This window comes from Rhinopithecus roxellana, chromosome 9, assembly GCF_007565055.1.
Source record: "Rhinopithecus roxellana isolate Shanxi Qingling chromosome 9, ASM756505v1, whole genome shotgun sequence".
Taxonomy (NCBI): domain Eukaryota; kingdom Metazoa; phylum Chordata; class Mammalia; order Primates; family Cercopithecidae; genus Rhinopithecus; species Rhinopithecus roxellana.
This window is the reverse complement of record NC_044557.1, coordinates 112,417,357-112,437,821: the sequence shown is the minus strand read 5'-3', so window position 1 is coordinate 112,437,821 and position 20,465 is coordinate 112,417,357. Positions and strand designations below refer to the sequence as shown.

Sequence of the window (20,465 nt, the reverse complement as noted above, 5' to 3'; positions counted from 1 at the left end):
TGGGTGAATCACTTGAGGTCAGGAGTTTGAGACCAGCCTGGCCAACATGGTGAAACCACGTCTCTAGTAAAAATACAAAAAATTAGCTGAGTGTGGTGGTGAGTGCCTGTAATCCCAGCCACTCGGGAAGCTGAGGCAGGAGACTCGCTTGAATCCTGGAGTTGGAGGTTGCAGTGAGCCGAGATTGCACTCTGGCCTGGGCAACAAGAGCAAAACTCTGTTTCCAAAAAAAAAAAATTTTGTGTGTGTGTGTATATATATATATTTACTTATTTATTATGTTGGAATCCATTCTGTATTTTAAATCAATGGTCCCCAACCTTTTTGGCACCAGGGACTGGTTTTGTGGAAGACAGTATTTTCACAGACCAGGGTCGGGAGTGGTTTTGGGATGATTCAAGTGCGTTACATTTATTGTGCACTTTATTTCTACTAGTATTACATTGTAATAATATATAATGAAATAATTATATAACTCACCATAATGTAGAATCAGTGGGAGCCCTGAGTTTGTTTTCTTGCAAGTAGACATTTGCATCTGGGGATGTTGAAGACAGTGAGAGATCATCAGGCATTAGATTCTCATAAGGAGTACACAACCTGGATTCCTCAAATGTGCAGTTCACAATAGGTTTCACTCTCCTATGCAAATCTAATGCTTCTGCTGATCTGACAGAGGTGGAGCTCAGGCTGTAACTTGAGCCATACAGGGAGTGGCTGTAAATACAGATGAAGCTTCATCTACTGGTGACCTGCTGTGTGGCCTGATTCTTAACAGGCCATGGACCAGTATCAGTCTGTGGCCCAGGGGTTGGGGACCCCTGTTTTCAGTGTCTCATTATAAAATATGCAAGAACAAGGGACATGCTTCCTCTTTAACTAACTTGGTTTATACATATACAGCCTGAACATTAACTAGAGGTAACAAATACAGATAGAAGAACATCTTAATTTAGGGTGGTGTATCATCAGTGTTCTGGAAATTAAATGAATTTTATTATATAGGAACATTTTCCTAATCTGCCCCAGAAATCATTTTGAGCAGAAACAGATAAGGCCTGAAATCTCCATATGAATTATGTGAATATTGTTTTCATCTTGCAGAATTGTGATCTGTCTGGGTGTGATCTTCAAGAAGCCAACCTGAGAGGGTCCAACGTGAAGGGAGCTATATTTGAAGAGATGCTGACACCACTACACATGTCACAAAGTGTCAGATGAGAATTTTAGGGGCTGGAGGAAGATATACAAGATGAAAATGTTTTCCTTATCACTTTTCTTTCTCCACCCACTCAGTTGTCTAGAAGAAATAACACTGTAAGGAAATTTAAAAAAAACATTTAGAGGATTATGCTTGTTCTGAGCGGTGCATAAGGAAAAAAACTGACTTTTTTTCCATTTTCTGATTTTTAACAGAAAAGCACTCATTTAATAGATGTAGGGAAACTAGATATTGCTGCCTTTTGAACGGGGTAGGGGGGTTTACCTGGTTTTATGACCAGGAATAGTATCTATTATATTTGCTTTTAAATAGGCATGATGTGGAAATACCATCTTGGTTTGAGATGCATTTGAGGATTTTAATTTATGGAAAGCACAACATATGCAATTATATTTATTGAATACCTAGATGCAGTATGGATATTTAAATTGTTAAAACTTTATGAAAACTTGGAAAAGGTTGTTCAGGTTTATAAATAGCTTTAGTGATGCCTCCTCTCTTTAAATACCTGTCACACCATATGAATATGGTGAGATCAGACTCCCTAAGACTCTTTTCAGGTTCATTTTTATAATGTTTACTTTTTAGGACAAAACAGTAGCTAAATTAAAGTAATACCCAGTTCTTACTGATTGAGACAGAGTGGAAAGAAGGACATCGTTGTACATCACTGTCATTCCAAAGGTACAGTGGGACTCTGGATGGAGGAAGAACTTACCTATCACTACAACACTTATAGGTGAGAATTTCTCAGAATTTCATTCTAGGCAAGTTCCATTCAACACCAGACCAAGCAATTCTATCTATTTACACTGTTAGCCTAGTTTTCTCATACAATCGTTACAAGGATAGGAAGACACTTCAAAACCAAAAAACCAAGGTGCATCATTAATATTCATTTAATTCAAATACCGAATAGTTTACATAGGGCCAGCTTAGAAATAGATACTAAATCCAGAGCTACTGCAATCAAAGCATATATGAATGAAGATGGTAGAGTTGCCTGCCAAAAGGCAATGTAATATAATTGCAGCTAGAACCCTACAGTGGGGAATGAGGAATTTTAAACACGCATTTGATAACAGCCACCAAAAAATATATGTAAAGTAAAAATAAAGGCATTTGGCTGGTCCAAGGTGTAATACCAATCAGTCAGCACCTGTGATTCTTCTAATTATATATATATATATGTTCTAAACAAATTCTAGCCCAATTTTCTTGAGTCATTACCTCTCTGCAGCAGCAGAGGAAAGGCCTGTACCTCCCTACCAATGACCTGATGTCCTTATTTCTACCCCAAGAGCAGGGATATTAGCTGTGTCCAAATGGGTTCTGAATTCTACAGACTCATCAACATGAGGCAAGGAATCATTGAAAACCACCTGTGTCTCCTTTGGGAGAATGACATATCTTTAGTATTTACGTAGCTTATTCTTGTATATCTACATATGCAAAGCTTTCCTTAACAGTAAAGGGTACATATGCATAGTGGGAGGAGGTCAGACCTTTACAGGTGAAGGAAAGCAACTTCAGAAATGAATTATTTTCTTTGCTTTATTATTTTTACCAAGACAGAGAAGTATTGTATTGAGAGATAATCTATTTTCATAATCAATATGTGCCTAAATTATATTTAAATCATTTCACTCTGTACTATATTTTCAGGAATTATAGAATGTGTTATTCATTCACTTAAAGGTACCTCTGTAGACATAACCTAAAACTGCAGAAGGATCTGAAAGATCTAAACATGGTGTGCTTAGAAACTGCAGATTTTAGATCTAATGGATACTGCATTAATAAATGATATAAAGTGTTGAAAAGGAGTTTCTTCTCTTCCTTTTGAAAATCATCACTTTCCGTATTTTACTTACATTTCTTCAATATGTGTTGACAACCAGCCCCTGTGGTTCTGGGTAGCAAAGGAAATACAGTATAACTTAATTTGTTGTGGATTAGTCTTTTTGAAAGTACCATTAAAGTAAATTTATTTCTTTAAACATGATTATTTTTATCATTCTTTAAAAAATATACCATGCTAACAACACAAACCTTATGAATTCTGAACAAAAGAAAAGACTGCCTCCCCAATAATTCATTTAATTTGTTTGTGTTAAATTCATCACTCTTTAGGTGATGAATATTACCAGTTAGCTTTATTAGGCTGGATAAATAGTATGCCCCAAAACATTTTTTGCCTGATAACTAGGATAGAGAATTTTAAGGAGGGAGGTAACCGTCAAAATAGTAAAACTTCCATTAACCCTAGAGAGGAAACATGTCTGTACACATAGGTAAAAATACAGTTGTTGGGATGACAGGAAAAAGGTTTTAAATGTAAACTAGCTAGATTATCTGCATTAATAAAATTTGGTACTCAAGTAACTGCCTAAGCAATACTATCTATTGTAGTCTAGTTCTTTCAACTACAGTCTCAAGGAGATTCTAGTAGAAAATGTTGTAAATTCATTATTCTTATGAAGGGTTCAATCATAAATCAAGACTTGGAATATTTTCTCCATTTCATTTTATGACTCTTACGTGTAGTGTAAATCTGCCCTGTCAACTTTAAATCATCTTTAATATATGGAAAAACTTAGAATTGCACTAAGTCCCCAAGGAAGAATTACCTTTAAAATTAAAAGATTCATTACTACAAAGAAAAGTGGTTACATTATTTCAGTATAAAGCACCTTATCCCAGGATTAATTCTCTGAAACCCTTTTACAACCTGATTAGACATGTCAGCAGGAGTTAACCTTAAGTGCTTCCCGCTGAGATTTTACATTAGGCAAGAAAAGATTTTTTTCATCTGTCATTTCAGTGAGATTATGAAATCATCGCTGTAATAATTTTGAGGTGTTTTGATGTTGATGAAGCAGTTTTTTCTCTAACGCCATTCTTTCAAATTTAGAAAAAATATGACAACTGTAAAATCCAATTATTTAAACCCAATTTATTATATTTAACTTTCTGGTAAATTGACCTAACCATGGAATCCTTAAATGGTTTTAAGTTAGTCATTCAATATCAAAAACTCATTAATTACATAGTGGTTTGATAACCTATTTGGTGATACAGAAAGTAAGACAAAACGAAGTTGACTTTTGCCTTGAGATCTGTGTGACCTAAGACAGTGCTAATGGAGACTTTAAGGACATACAGCATGTTGAATGAATTCATAGACCATGTTTGCGATGGTTAATACTGAGTATCAACTTGATTGGATTGAAGCATGCAAAGTATTGATCCTGGATATGTCTGTGAAGGTGTTGCCAAAGGAGATTAACATTTGAGTCAGTGGGCTAGGGAAGGCAGACCCGCCCTTAATCTGGATGGGCACCATCTAATCAGCTGCCAGCAAATATAAAGCAGGCAGAAAAACGTGAGAAGTCTAGGTGGGCCTAGCCTCCCAGCCTACATCCTTCTGTGCTGGATGTTTCCTGCCCTCAAACATCGGACTCCAAGTTCTTCAGCTTTGGGACTTGGACTGGCTTTCCTTGCTCCTAAGCTTGCAGATGGCCTACTGTGGGACCTTGAGATCGTGTGAGTTAATACTTAATAAACTCTCCTTTTTATATATATATGTGTGTGTGTGTGTGTGTGTGTGTATATATTCTCTCCCTCTAGAGAATGTTAATATGGTATTGCTGTATTCATCTTAATAATTTCAAAGCATTTTTCAAAAATTTAATCCCAACTGTTAGAAATTACCTACAAGAAATCGAGAGATAAGTGATTCACCAGACAATAGGTGTCACAAGTCTGAACTCCCGTTTCATTAGTCCTATCCAGAGACCACATTTTCTGCTTCAGCAATACTTAGATGCACATCTCTCAGCAAACACAAATCAATTGGACAATTTAAACTAGCACTATTCAACCATAATGAATTCTTGCTGAAAAATGGTCTGTCCCTACTTGTATACTGTAGTGCAATGAGATTCCACTCTTCATGTCAGAATGACACATGAGTCAAAGTGTCTAAAGGAAATAATTTAAATGGAACAAAGTTAAATACTTACATTTTATTTTTAAATTCTCCTCTATTTGCAATTATACTTTAAAGTGTACTCCCTTCTCTATCCTATCATGAGGACTGGACAGACTCCACAGAAATGGCTGGACAAAGCAAGGGAATTTGCTTAGATAAGGCACCATTTCTCTTTACCCTGAAATCCCTGCAAATGTAGTTATTCCAGAGGAGATTGGACAATGACTGATGGGTTTAGCATCCTACCTGCGGGGAAATTGCCAATCCCAGCTGTAAAATGAACAAATATCCAGTTATATTTATTAGCCATCTTACAGTTTAGCTAATATAACAGGATTTACAGCCAATTATACATGAAAGTTTAATTCTGTGTCAGATAAAGCATATCTTTGTTGCAGAAATAGAGGCAGCATTAGGCCTTACCTGGTTAAAAGGTTTTTGCTTTCTATTCATTCCTTCGTTCGTTCATTCATTCACACCTGTACTTACTGAATGCTGACTAAATGCCAGGGGTTTCTTAAGAGAGATTTAAATCAGATGGGATCTTTGACTATTATAGGTTTCAGCCTAGGGGTAAATTAGGGAAAGACAACCATGTGTATTCAAATAAATGTAATTAAGAGTAATGGGTGTGTGTGTGTGTGTGTTTTACATGCTTGTCCTGTGTAAATAACATGTCCACCGTTACACCTGTGGGGTGGAACATCTATAAAATTTGGATAATGATACCCACTTTGCAGGGCTATTGTAATGAGTGCTCTTATACATGTGCTATTTATTAAATAACTATAATTTCTCATCTTTCCACTGCCCTTAACAATGATTTGCATATTTAACTCAATAAGCATCAGCTGAAATGAGTTGGTCTGTTGCTGTAAGTCTGCTCAATATGGTCTTGCCCTCGGTATAGGTTTCTTGCTTTTTTGATGCTTTAGAACTAGGCTTTCAAGATAAGTCAAGCAGGGAACCTGATGGGTAGATGAGGGAATTTTCACACACACACTGATTTAGGATCCTACATGAACTTGGTATATAGTGTCACTTATTTATAAATCAGATTTTTAAAATTGGAAGCAACTCTGTGATCATCTAGTCCATCTAGTCGACACCCTTCCTTTTGCAAATGAAGAATCCAAGGGCCAGAAGCTCCCAGATACCCTGACTCAATGTCCTATATTTATTGTGTAGCCTCCTTTGTGGAAGTTATGTATGCATTTGACTTCACTTAATCTAAGACATCTATTTTCCTTGAACTTTTGATAGGTCTGCTGGTTTCCTCAAGGGAATCCAACGTAGCTGGATTTTAATCTCTTTGAATTGTGGCCTCAGCTATAACAGTTTTAGCTGAGGTTTTAATGGCTGCACTTAAGTAATTTTAACAGATACACCAGGGGGTGTTCCAATTACATACACCATTAAAGGGCTTTCTGTGAGGATTTTTAAAAATTACCATTAAAAAAAAAAAAGCATAGTCCATGTGCAATATAATTTACCAGCAGGAAACATTTCAATGTCCTGGAAAAATTCCCTATAAAAAGGAAGACAGAAAAACAGAAAAGTCACAATACTCGACCTACTTCAAGGGAAGCTTGGGATCTTTTTGGCTCTCTGCCTCTAAACAGGTAAAAGGCTTTGTATTATTTCTAACACGAGTTTTTCTTTTTTAGATTGCATGCTATTGTATGTCTACAGGGCATTTGACAGCCCAAGGGCTAAATCCAGGTGTGACAGTATCTAATGATGTCCGGTTCGGTTCTTCGCTGTCCTTGCCAGCACCAGCCACAGAGATCCAGGCTTTGGGGAATCCCACAGCTTATCAACCAGTGTTTGATTTAGTCTTTAGCCTCTTTCCCATCAAATGAAAATTAACTTGGAGACACATTTCATTAGAAAATTAGAGGCCCCCTTGGCTAGGAAGGCATTTGGTCAGGGACTAACTACTTTGAACAGTGTTGAGTCCTGAGCCACAGATGGTCCAGCCAGCAGTAATGCTAGGAAGACTGAAGGATAAATAGAAAAATGTCATTAGTACCATGGGGTAGCCATTTAATGTCAACCAATTTTATATTAGCCAGAGATTTCTAGTAGGAGCTACTTTCCTTAACAGATGGCTCAGTTCTCTTTATCTCAGGAATGAAAGAGTTGAAAACCAATCCACAACGGTGGAAATGTTATGGCAAAATGGTGAACTTGATAAGGGATGAATTACGGGGTTTGGATAACCAAACAATAAAAATAAAAGTATAGACTGTTTTAGTACTAAAAAGATCCTGAGCATGTGAGCTTAAGTACTCAGCAAGCCAGCAGGTGTCTCTGAGTTTCAGTGTCTGTGTATAAAAACTGTGACTCTGACTTCTGTCTTCTGCAGGGTTAGTGATACAGATGCTAGCTTTTTCACTAAGGAGGTCTTTTAGTTTCTGCTCAACCTTGTCTGCATCTAATTTGATTGTGCATTCATGTGCCTTAGAATGGAGCCAATTCCAAAACTCCTAGCTGGCCTTATTCTGCTGACTCTGTGTGTGGAGGGCTGCTCCAGCCAGCACTGGTCCTATGGACTGCGTCCTGGAGGAAAGAGAGATGCCGAAAATTTGATGGATTCTTTCCAAGAGGTAAGTTTCTCTCAGCTTCAAAATAAGACATAGCAATTTGATTCAATTTAACTATATTAAACATTCAGGAGGAGCCCCAATGGCAATATTCTATGATGTTGTACCCTAGATACTCCAGCTGAGATAAGGCACTTACAAAGTAGAAGTCCCATTCCTACTTTCAGTTCAGACAGGGACTAAACAAAGAGCTGGAAAAATTCCAAAAGAAGATATTAATAGCAACAAGTGTGAGATAGCACGTCACATTCTGAGTGTATGGGATTGCTAAAGGAATTAGAAACAATGCGATAGGGTCAAGGTCTGTATCAGAAGATGATTCTTTGGGATTTTGAAAGAAAACGTTAGAACTTTGTATGTGTTTTTCATTTCATCTTTTAAAAATATCTGTGATATTAGATCAGTACATTTTTATAATTTATAAATGAGTATCCTTATCAGGGATGCATGCCCTATCATTTCTTTTCACTGGTAGGGGTATTTAAGCAAAGTTGGAGACTGGTAGAATACAGGAATTAGCAAACTCAAGATGATAAAATAACGTAGTAGAAAACGTGCTGATTTAATTTCATATAGATTAGATGATAGAACTAGCACCAACACTAACGTGAGGTACTTGCTTTTCTGTTTTCTGGGGTTGTTTTCTAAGACAGGGTCTCACTGTGTTATCTAGGCTGGAGTTTAGTAGCACAATCACAGCTCACTGCAGCCTTGACCTCTTGGGCCCAAGTGATCCTCCCACCTCAGCCTTCTGCATAGCTGGGACCACAGGCATGCATTCTCACACCCAACTAATTTTTAAAATTTTGTATAGAGATGGGGTTTCCCTATGTTGCCTAGGCTGGTCTCAAACTCCTGGGCTCAAGGGATCCTCCCACCTTGGCCTCCCAAAGTGCTGGGAGGATTTTTATTTATAAAATACGACCACTCATCAGGGTCACGTAAGGAAAGAAGCCATCTATGTTAGCTGATTAACCCAAAAAATAACCTAGGGCTGAGAAAGGGAAAAATTTTAAATCATTTCATTATCATTGGAAGGAATTATCTCTTTTCTGAGAAATAATAAAAATTTAGTATTAAAGAAGACCCAGAATCTGAAGCCTCTTCTCTGCAGGTTATACATGAAGCAAATCTCATTTAACTATGACATATTTAGTAAAACCTAGAAAATAAAAACCAACCCTTTTTACAACTCTAAAAAACTCTTGGGGTTTGTTTTTTGGGGTATACTGACTCTCATGAGGCTCAAAATGCCTCCTTCTTGTCATCTTTAAGGGGGAAATATGGTATCTTTTTACTGTCTCCATTATTTCCAGATCCCTATGCCATTCTGTAGAAATGTCAGATGGCAGATCTGTGTCCTTAAAGTCCCTATGCTAGTCCTGCAACTTTCCCAGTCCCCCTCAGCCCCACATTGCCCTTGACCCCACTCTCCACAATTTTTTGGTGGAAATGGAAAACACCATTTCATTTCTTCATCTCCATCTCAAAGAATCACATTCTCTTTCTTCAGATAGTCAAAGAGGTTGGTCAACTGGCAGAAACCCAGCACTTCGAATGCACCATGCACCAGCCACGTTCTCCCCTCCAAGACCTGAAAGGAGCTCTGGTAAGTTAAAGTGATCATAACGTGATCATAACATAGAGCTCTAGAGGTGGATAGGCCTTTGGGGATCACTCAGGACAGCCACCTCCCAGCCACTGCGGGGCTTACGTTCCTGACTCCTGTGTTACCTCCTGTGGTAGGACTGTGTTTCATGACAATCCCAGTCAGTGGTTAGACAGCACTAGGGGCTGAAATGTTTTGTTTGTTTGTTTGTTTCTGAAGTTGAATTGAAATCTCTCTGTAACTTTCATCTGTTAATTCTGGCTCTAGCTTTTGGGATAACCAACAAAGCAAATTTCTTCCCACTGCTGCGTTTCAGTTCAAGTAAAATCACCAAACCCCGTAGACTACTCCTCTCTAGGCTCCTCCACAGCCCTCCACCTGATCCTGCAACTGCACTTTATCTTACATGGTTTTCCAGAACCCTGGGGAATATACACATGAGAAACACTACTCTAGATGGGTTGTTTTTCTCCTTTGGAATGAAAAATATCAAACTACTAAATTCATAATTTAGAGAGTGATGGATTTGATTTCCAATTTCCTGATAGGACTATAACCACCTCCAAATTCCACCCCCCAAAATGGAAATACACTAATCTTATTAGGTTTTTGATGAAAAAGTATAAAGAGAATTGAATGTATCAGTTGAATCTTTTTAAAAAAATATTTGTTGAGACAGGATCTTGCTCTGTTGCCCGGGCTAGAGTATAGTGGTGCAATCAATGCTCACCACAGCCTCAACCTCCCAGGCTCAAGCAATTCTTGAGACTAGATTAGCCTCCCTAGTAGCTGGGACTATAAGCCCTTGCCACTACACCCAGCTGATTTTATTTTTTAATGTTTTGTAGAGACAGGGTCTGTGTTGCCCAGGGTGGTCTCGAACTCCCAGCCTCAAGTGATCCTCCCAAAGTGCTGGGATTAAAGGTGTGAGCCACTGTGCCTGACTTAAGTTGAATCTTGGATTTGATGTTGATATTCTCTGATCTCTATTGTCCACTTATTTGTGGCAATCAGAAGGCATTACAGTTAATTATCAGTTATGCCTAGGAGCTGGGAAAGCCCAAATAAATCATATATAAAAATAAGCTATAATTTTGTCTACAGTGACTTCAACTTAATATACCCACGGACAAAGAAAAAACTGGGCAGACATTGTTACTTCCTTTCTTTTACTTTCTTTTTTTTTGTTTTGAGACGGAGTCTTGCTCTGTCGCCAGGCCAGAGTGCAGTGATGCAATCCCAGCTCAATGCAACCTCCGTCTGCCGGGTTCAAGTGATTCTCCTGACTCGGCCTCCCGAGTAGCTGAGATTACAGTCACGTGCCACCACACCCGGCTAATTTTTGTATTTTTAGTAGAGACGGGGTTTCACCATGTTGGCCAGGATAGTCTCGATCTCTTAACCTTATGATTCGCCCACCTCGGCCTCCCAAAGTGCTGGGATTACAGGCGTGAGCCACCACGCCCGGACTATTTCCTTTCTTTTTCTAATTTTGCTTACTGCATTACAAAACTGGCAAGCAGTGAAATTTGCCAAACATGACATTATGAAGAAACTGAAGCAAAGACTGGTTTAGTAGCAAAGTAAATGACCAGACTTTTTTTCACTTCCGTCCTCCACAACTCACTCTTACAAACTATTAATGTAGATTTTATGTATATTAAGTAGCTTAAAAAGACCCAATTGGCCAGGCACAGTGGCTCATGCCTGTAAGCCTAGCACTTTGGGAAGCCGAGGTAAATGGATCACTTGAGGCCAGGAGTTCAAGATCAGCCTGGCCAACACGGCAAAACCGTCTCTACTAAAAATACAAAATTTAGCCAGATGTGGTGATGCATGCCTGCAATCAAACTACTAGAGAGGCTGAGGCACCAGAATCATTTGAACCCGGAAGGTGGAGGTTGCCATGAGCTGAGATCATACTACTGCATTCCAGCCTGGGTGACAGAGTGAGGTTCTGTCTTAAACAAAAAAACAACAAACCCAATTTATCATGTCTCTGTAGCACTAACTGGAGTACAAAATCAAACAGACCAATTCCTTCTAGACTGATATTTTAGAAACCAAAACGTCAAAAATGTAATGAAATTCAGCTGGTAAAGTCAGTCTTGATATATTTCTTATATATTTTTCAGGAAAGTCTGATTGAAGACGAAACTGGGCAGAAGAAGATTTAAATCTGTTGGGCCAGAAGGAGTGATCATTACTAACATGACTTGAGTATAATTCTGACATTGAAAATTTATAACCCATTAAATACCTGTAAATTGTGTGAATTTCAGAAATCCTTACACCGAGTTGCACATACTCCATAATAAAGTGCTGTGTTGTGAGTGAAGTGGCATACCTGGTTAAATCTTTCTCTAATTCAGAACTCCCGGGGAAGGGGTACTGTAAGCCCACAAAAGGGAGCCCTCCAGGTGTGTATACAGGTGGCAGATAGGAGGGCAGATGAGATAAAGTGTCTGTTGTTGACAGCAGGGATCTCAGGCTCTCCAGCACCCCTACCCTGCATCTGCCCACAAGCAGAATAGCCACATACTGGTCCAGCCAGAAAAAGCTGATTGAGCTCCAGTTTCTATGGGATTATAACTTTATCTTTGACCATACTCTACAGAAGTTGAGGTGAGGCCACAGCCAAGGCTTTCTCCCACTTGGAAAGAAGTTCCCTCCCTTGATTGTCTCCAAACCCTTTGAAAGTTTAGTGGAACCCAGGTGAGACCTGGAGGTAAGGAGGAGGGGGCCTCCAAGGACTCCTAGTCCAGTGCTCCTTCTGGTCCCATGCAATCTATCCACGTGGTGTACACTGAGGGTTGGGACTGAGACCTAAAAATAATGAGTGTTCTTCTACTTGATCTGTTTGGTTTTAAGAAACACAGTGGAGTACACAGACTGTTGGAGACGAGACTCTTGTTCCCATGTCCCCTGGTCAGATAGCATTGCCACCATTCTTTCTCCAAAAAGACCAGGGGCAGGCTTTGTGCTGGATATGTGCACAGATATTTTTACTAACCATCGTAAGAACCTTGGATTGTAGTTAGTATTGGCTTTGCTTTAAAATGAGGAAACTCGGGCTCAGAGAGTTTAGGAGACCCAGCTGTTTGGTTCCATGTTCACTATTCCAGTATTGCCCTATGATGAGCAGCCAACAGAACTGGACTTTGGATGCTGGGTTATTTTGTCCATTGGAGCTGAAACAGGAAACTAGGGTTCATAGATCAATGTAGATTTAGCAATGACTAATCCTCCATAAGGCCCCAGACAGTATGACACTGATGTTCTCATTTAGTCACATAACTTCCAAGTGGCTATGAGACCATTGGAAAAAAAACAAATTTCAGATAACTTGCCCAATGTCTCAGTAACAAACTGACCTGTCAAAGATCTAAGCCCTTTTTCCTCTTTTAATCAAATGAACTCGCCTCCCTACCCCCTACCCTGCTTCCTCAAAAAAGGAAAGACTTATGCTAAGAAATCTGAATGGGGGTGAGAAACATCCTGTGGGGAAAACCCGCCTCTTTTTAATACAAATATTTGCTACTGCACAATGACAGATTTCCCAAATACCTCCGTTGGAAGAGTCTCTAAAGTGGAATCAAATAATTTCTTCACTCTGTCTTTAATAAAATTAGGCAATGATGTGATCCACAATCTGCTTTATGAAACAAAAGCAAAACTGCACTATTTCACTAATCAATACATGTGAGCAAGATGAGAGGCTTCCATTAGCCAATTACCCAGTGACTATATATATATATATTTTAATGAAAACAGTATACTTTACAATCTTCACATTATTTAACACATTAACAAAAAGAAACACACCCACTTAACTTACACATCCTGCTTGAAGCGTCAGATTTCCTTAGCCAAAGTTTGTCTTTGGGACAGTTTCTTTAGGGCCAGCTGCAGGCCTCCCTTGAATGGGATAAAAAGATGCTCATCCAACTGCCTGATGCTGATGTTAGAGGCTTTCAGGAGGTACCCTTGACTTTCACATGGCCCAAATAACTAAGGGGAGGAGGAGAGTGAAAATGGCCACTTGGGAGCTGAGCATGGTGCCTCACAACAGTTCCAGTTACTTAGGAGGCTGAGGCATAAGGCTCGCTTGAGCCCATTTCAAGGCTGCAGTGAGTCATGATTGCAACACTGACTTTAGCCTGGGGAACAGAGTGAGACCCCATTTCAAAATGAAATGGCCTCCTTATAAAATCATAAACACCTCCCTGAATCTGAAGACTCTAACTCATCAATGTAGCTTTAAGAAAAAAAAAAAAAAAAATCCTAAGCCTTTTATAATAAAGGGTAGGGAAACATATCATTTAATGAGATAAGTTCTCAAATGCATATGGCTTTAAATGATCAAGTAGTAAGAAGAATGGTTCGAAAATATATTTTAGCAAAACTTTTAGAAGTTGCAGTAGCTTACAGATGACTGGAAAAAAGCCAAGAATCACTGCATAAGATAATAGCACTTAGATCTTGACAGAGGAAGACACTTTATAGTATTTCTCAATGGGGATCCTAGAGCCAAAACATTACCCAGATCTGTCAATTTAGTATTTAGGGCCCAAATGCTGTGCTGTTTTCAAGAAGCATGATTCTTATAAATCATATGAACACAGTGAAGCATTATTGCTTCTAAAAAGCAAAGTATTGGAACACATTTTTTTTTCTTTTTTTGAGATAGAGTTTCACTTTGTCACCCAGGCTGGAGTGCAGTGGCATAATTACAGCTCACTGCAGCCTTGACCTCCTGGGCTCAAGTGATTCTCCCACCTCAGCTTCCCAAGTAGCTGGGACTACAGGCACGCACCACCATGCCCGGCTAATTTGTTTTTATTTTTTTGTAGAGATGGGGTCTTACTCTGTTGCTCCTGCTGGAATGCAGTAGGATGATCATGGGTTACTGTGGCCTTGACTTCCTGGGCTCAAGCAATCCTCCTACCTCAGCCTCCCAAGTAGCTGGGACTATAGGCACGCATCACTGTGCCTGGCTAATTTTTTAAATTTTTTTGTGGAATCAGGGTCAGGGTCTCACTCTTGTCACCCAGGCTGGAGTACAGTGGCATGATCAGGGCTTACTGTTGCCTCTACCTCCTGGGCTTAGGCAATCCTCCTGCCTTGGCCTCCAAAGTGCTGAGATTACAGGCTTGAGCCACAGCTCCTGGACAGAACAGTTTCTTGGGGGGAAAAAAATTTTAAGTTGTAAGCTCAGGACTAAACAGTGGTGCTAACTAATACAAGCGTGACTGCCCCTTTCCTCTCTCCAACTTGACCCACCACCAGCAGGGATTTTATGAAACACACCTTAAATACCAATTTCCTAAAGTCTTATTTCCTTTATGTGGTAGTTTTCCAACCTTGGTCTAGCATTGGAATAATATGGGAGGGACTTCAAAGAAATGTGGATGCCTGGGTCTTACTCCCCACCCTCAGAAATTCTGATGTAATTGGTCTGGGAGTGGCCTCTCCCCAGGTGATATAAACATTCAACCATTTTAGAACCAGTTCCTATCCTTTTCATGTAAGTTATTAGATATCCCCTTTAACCTTTTTATTTCTCTCTTTACCTATCTAAATATCTGTGGGGAATGGGTAAAGAAACAGAATCTATGTACATTAAATGAATTGCTATCAGAAAATTGTCAGCCCAGATAGCAAAAAAGAAAAGACAGAGAGGGTGAAGAGAACCAAGTGGTTTGTAATTTTTCTTATTTCTGGGCAAAGATGACTCCAGGTCCCCACAGTGCAGGTTTAACCTAATAGGACCTGTAAGGAAACAAGCCAAAAAAATGCTAGGTGTGATGTGTCATGAAAGAGGCGTGGGTAAGGAGGAAAAACTGCAAAGTTCAGGAAGGATTTCATTAACATAAGGGCAATAACAAACTAAACACACAATAAACTTTAAAATACGTTTCCATTTTTAATTTAAAAAATAAATAACAGCAAATCTGAACAAAATTTTCCTACTTCAATGCACATCTTCCTAACTGTCCGTGTTTGAAACCCAGATAGCAACAAAATCATGGCAAAGGCATTTTGACAAAGTTTAGATGAACAACTCACAAAATACGGCTAATAGTAGATGAGTTTGGACATCTGATACTGCAGACCAGCCTTGGCTAGATCCTAGGCATCAGAGTGAAATCATGAATTTCCTTTTGTAGATTAGAATTGATAGTCCAACTCTCAACGCACCCGAACAGAAACTTACCTTTTCCAATTTAATTGTAAAAGCCAGACATATCATTGAATGAAGGTATCTAAGGAAGTGATATTTATCAACTTCCCAAATGATACAGAGAAGGAAAGCATAATTATTAAAATGAACCTAAAGTCTAGATCCAGTGGGCCAGGCTGGAGAAGCCTGAGGCTACTATGGAAATGACATTGTTTGTAAGATGTTGCACAAATTACGGTAATCTGTGTCAATATTTCAATGTGTGCTGGATTATTACTGGCATATTCATAATTTTAATGTCCACAAATCTTTTTATCTTAACAGCCAGGGTATGGCAGGGTCAAAGCACCACGTGGGATGATAAATGGGACAAGTATAGTCCATGGACCTCAAAGCCTTTGTACAGAAAACTAGTTTCCTTCAAATCCTCCCCCTCTTTTTGTTTACCGAGAATAAAACCAGCTAGGGCTGAAGGAATTCTAAACTTCAGATGGCTTCAAAATTAAAAAAAAAAAAAAAAAAAAAGAGAGAGAGGCCCAGGAACTGACTACAAATTGACTCTTTAAAAGGTACACAATCTTTATAGCCTTGTTTTGTGGGTGGGGTTTTTCTCCCCTTTTTATTATACCTGAGAAGTATGAGAAACGAAGCCACAAATTTGAAGGGCCTTCTAAATACCTTTCACAAAATGGCGCCATGGGCATGTGGGAACCTTCTGTGGTGCTGAAAACAGTGTATGTCTATATCTTAGAGGCAGGGACATGGGCAGATAGCTATATGAAAATTACCCATCTGCATGGCTAAGATTTGTGCACTTAACTGTATATGAGTTCCATCTAAATTTTAAAATAAGAAATTAGCCAGTGACCTAGGGACAACTAGAGGAGGACCCTTCCAGCTTGGAAAGAGTAAACAAAGGTAGATTGTTTTCCCAAAACCTGCTTTACATCTTGTTTTACATTATGAATTTGCAATGTGGCTGCAGTTTTTAATGGGTTTCCCTGGCAGGAGAAAATGACTGCAATTCTGGAATCAGAGGGTTAAGGTGGAGGAGGAGGAAGCAACCCATGGCCCAGCAGTCTTATATAGGGTTTCATTTTCATCTAGTACCACTCCCTTTCCAATGCTACAGCACACCACAGTGAACTGTCTTTGTATACTGGGGCTGTTTCCATTGAACACACTCAACTGCTACATCCCAAGGGACTAGTACCATGACTAGCATTCCATAAGAACTTGATATATGTTGAATAAAACAATTCTTTAAAAAAAAAAATCTTAAAGCAAGTGAAGTCACTAGAGCAGAGAGAGAAAGAGAGGAAATAAAGATTTAAAAACACCTCCAACCATAAAGCAGTGTTCACAAAAGTTGTGACAATTTTAGGGCTAATTTCAATGTCTTTCAATACTCCAGAGTTCTTAACAAGAAAAATAAAGACCAATTCTTTCTCTTTTTTCCTCCTTGCACCTTATCTCTTACATTTAATGTAATCATGAGGTGTTTCTTTGCAGTCATCCTCTTTGACTTCAGGACAGACATCAACATTACTTATGAATTTTGTCAAATGTGACTCTTCCTACCCAACAGCTTCCCTAAAAAATGAACCTTCCATCGTCCGCTGTAATCTCTTAGCCACAATACTACCTGGAATCCCTTTTGTTCAGGCAGGAGAGAGCTCTTATTTCCATTAAGGTGGAAAGGAAATCATATGGAATATGTTCTATAAAAAAGAGAAGGTATCCAGACAGTGATGTATCCCATCTTCCTAGCCTCTGCGCAAAGACCAGGCTGTGGGACTCATTTCTACTGCTCTGGAAGGATAGCCTTGAGGTTTGGTTTTTTTGGTGATCCAGTTTATATCTTTCTATTTTAATGGCAGCCCAGAAAGTAGAGTGTGGTACACAAATCCCCTCTAGCTGGTCTGCTGGGTGACTTCTCAGAAGTCGTGCCAGGCTCTAGGTAAGCCCTACATATCTTTCTGTTGCCTCCTCCTTTCTCTACAGCTTGAGTTCTTTCCATTTAAAATCCTCTTGAGTTCTTACTAAGTTTGTCTCTAGTCATAAATAATCATGTAAAAGGCTTCAAAGGAAACCACCATTTGGAGAAGGGCTGTATGTGCAGAACTAACTTGCACTCGCATTCCAAACTATTTTGGAAGGAAAAAAAAAGTATCAGTAATGCTCTTAAGAGAGTTCCAGTTCCTTCTCAGGCCTAGCAGAGAAAAGCAAGGACCATCAGGTGAGTACCTCTTCCTTCCCATATTTCATCTCATTGAAACCTCACAACAACCCATGCAGGAGGCATCATCCCCGTTCTGGAAGGTGAGAAAATGAAAACTCAGATAATTTCAAATAATTTGTGTGAGTTTGCAAAGTTAATAGATGTCATAACTGGGATTTGAAACCAAATGGGTTTAATTCCACCAAATAGGTTTAATTCCAAAGCCCATGATTTTTCCACGCGAGCACACTGCAGGTTCTACTGGGTGAGGGTAAAGGATAACCTTTTCCACACCCCTTCTAGAATCTGCAATACGCATTTCTTAAGTAATGCCTTGGACACATCTGAGAGCTTTTTGCTTCCTTGACCCTCATGATGAACTGGCAGTTCTCCTAAAAGGGTGGCGGTGAAACAGGAAACACAGACGATAGGCGGGCAAATGCCAGCTCTGGCAGCGGAAATGGAAATCTCTTTCTCTGTTCTCTTCTCCTCCTTAGTGGAAAGGACTCTGGGCAACGTTGTGGGAGAGACTGCTAGCAAGTTTCCCCCAGTGTTGACCTTTGCATTCAGTCAAAAAGCTTGCTGCTTTGCCACAAATATCTAAGTAGCATAGAAATACCTGGGACATTTCAAATATTGTTCCAACAAGGGGTAAATATTAAAGAGTTTGTCAGAGTTGTCTTCTAGAAGTTACCTGGGTATAGACTAATTTAGCAAGCTGGGTTATTAGTAAGAATCTGTAGTACAATTTTCTGTGTGTAGCCTCAATTTCCTCATTTACTAAATAAGGGGGCTGGTTGGTTGATCTTTGAGGCTTCCAGCTCCAAACGTCTAAAACTTCATGTGGCTATTTATGTATGTAATATTTGGTCACCAAAATCACTCCATTTTTTTTCTTCTGAAAGGAGTACTATTAGTACCATTAGCAAGCAATCAAATTAATTCCACAATCAAGAGGAATAAATAATCAAAGAGAAATATTGCACTGTGTTCTCCAGGGTAAAATCAAGTAGCAGATGGGGCTGCTGAGTCATCCAAATGGGTTCTGGAAAAGAAGCTGCTGAATCCAGACTGGTAAGTCCCTTGTAGCCAGTGATTTGCGCTCGGAGGAGGTAATAGGCAAAAAAAAAAAAAAAAAAAAAAAAAAAAAAAAAAAAAAAAAAAGTATGTGCAAAAGGAAGAGCTTCAAAGAAGTCCATAGGGAAGGAGTGACCGCAGTGCCATGAGGGTCATTAGTCAGGAGTGTGGTGAGACAGGGAGAGGGCAGCTTTCTTGTGCCACGAGAAGATGGGAGTTGGGTGGCCACAAGAACTCAGGGCTCACGTTTGAGTCCATGCTCTTTCAATGACAGCCACACATACCTGAAAGCAGCCAATCTCCATTAAAAATGTGTGTTCTTTTCCTCAAAGGAGACACGATAGACATCAGAAAGATACGATTATTTCAGCTACCAAAGTGTATTTGATATCCATCTCTTCCAAGATGCGATATGGGATGGGATGGGTGTGTCCACATGAGAAAAGTACCTAAGTCTCCAGCACAGCTTTTCATAAAGCAAAAAATCCTTCCAAGGAGATTCCACCATCAATGTGGAAGAACTTGTCCAGGCTTGAGCAGACCATCATGTCTCTGCGGTACAGGCTGACATTTAACAATGGTGAATGCGATCTCTTCTTTGAAAAATTCAGAGGCTGTGACTGATTCTGGAATTTCATGTGGACTGGAAGGGAGGTGGCATGGCCTCAAACTTCTATCAAAGAGAAGCTTTTGGAAGAACATAAGCGGTTTTGAGCTGGTAAACATTATCCCAGGTCAGGAAACGCAGTCAGCAGGGAACCCCATGGAATGAGGACACCGGCTGGAGGCCAGTTCTCAGGCAGCAGCTGTCTAAGGCACTCGGTGTTGCAGAGAGGGCAAGATCCTTACTGGGATCCAGACTCGGAAGTAGGGATGCCAGACTTCCGAGCCTTTGGAGGTGGAGGGGGTGGTGCTTTGGCTTCTCTTCGTGCAGGCAGTGGGGGAGCGAGCTGCAGAAGCAGAAACACAAAATTAGAAGCAGGTTTTAGCTTTCTTCCTAATTCTGCCTTCTCCGCCCATTTCTCATATTCTGTTTTAGCTTCTAAAGTGAAATGGAAAACTATACTGACTTGTCCTCCTTGTTTCCCGTGAGCTGATCAGACAGACACACACACACACACACACACACACACACACACACACACACACACACTCACTCTCTGTCTCTCTCTCTCGCTGCTGTATCCCCAACACTTGGGTTCCTGGCGTATAGATAGGAGGCACTTAGAAGTCATTTGCTGAATGAATGAAGGAAACCCATCTAAGGTCATTTCAGAATGACTGTCCTTTACTCAGAAGTAAACTCTTCAAAAGTGAAACAGAGGGCTGGGGGCAGGCAGTGGCTCACACCTGTAATCTCAGCACTTTGGAAGGCTGAGGTGGGGGGATCACTCGAGGCCAGGAGTTTGAGATCAGCCTGGGCAATACGGAGAGACTCCATTTCAACAAAAGATTAAAAAATTAGCTGGGCATGGTGGCACATGTCTGTACTCCCAGCTATCTGAGGGGCCAAGGTGGGAGAATCACTTGAGCCCAGGAGTTCAAGGCTGCA

General features: G+C 39.8%; 3 protein-coding genes across 6 annotated transcripts in view; 2 read left to right on the top strand and 1 right to left on the bottom strand.

The window, feature by feature from the left end:
• The window catches only part of KCTD9 (potassium channel tetramerization domain containing 9), a 30,185-nt gene extending 26,963 nt beyond the window's left edge, over nt 1-3,222 (top strand). For 2 of the 3 annotated variants that reach the window (XM_010378149.2, XM_030937790.1), the window contains exon 12: nt 1,105-3,222. In XM_010378149.2, the coding sequence (XP_010376451.1) occupies nt 1,105-1,221 (117 nt within the window). In that variant the 3' untranslated portion in view covers nt 1,222-3,222. The remainder of the gene's footprint in view (nt 1-1,104) is intronic. The other variant, XR_004059269.1, reaches the window with a different exon arrangement.
• Nucleotides 1,826-11,769, top strand: GNRH1 (gonadotropin releasing hormone 1). 2 transcript variants are annotated; one of them, XM_010378153.2, is made up of 5 exons: nt 1,826-1,961; nt 6,713-6,838; nt 7,684-7,825; nt 9,336-9,431; nt 11,567-11,769. In XM_010378153.2, exons 1-5 carry the CDS (start codon nt 1,924-1,926, stop codon nt 11,606-11,608), a joined length of 444 nt encoding a protein of 147 aa, XP_010376455.2. In that variant the 5' UTR covers nt 1,826-1,923; the 3' UTR covers nt 11,609-11,769. The 2 variants fall into 2 exon arrangements, with proteins under 2 accessions (XP_010376455.2, XP_010376453.2); XM_010378151.2 differs by lacking the exon at nt 6,713-6,838 and having other exon boundaries at nt 1,880-1,961.
• Nucleotides 11,770-15,337: 3,568 nt separating this feature from the next.
• The window catches only part of DOCK5 (dedicator of cytokinesis 5), a 238,167-nt gene continuing 233,039 nt past the window's right edge, over nt 15,338-20,465 (bottom strand). The window contains exon 52 of the mRNA XM_010378154.2: nt 15,338-19,863. Within this exon, the coding sequence (XP_010376456.2) occupies nt 19,759-19,863 (105 nt within the window). The 3' untranslated portion in view covers nt 15,338-19,758. The remainder of the gene's footprint in view (nt 19,864-20,465) is intronic.

Coding starts and splice junctions, on each gene's coding strand:
- GNRH1 (XM_010378153.2), top strand. CDS start 1,924: ATGGAGGAAGAACTTACCTATCACTACAACACTTATAG. Junction 6,839..7,683: donor GGCTCTCTGCCTCTAAACAG/GTAAAAGGCTTT, acceptor CATGTGCCTTAG/AATGGAGCCAATTCCAAAAC. Junction 9,432..11,566: donor AAGACCTGAAAGGAGCTCTG/GTAAGTTAAAGT, acceptor TATATTTTTCAG/GAAAGTCTGATTGAAGACGA.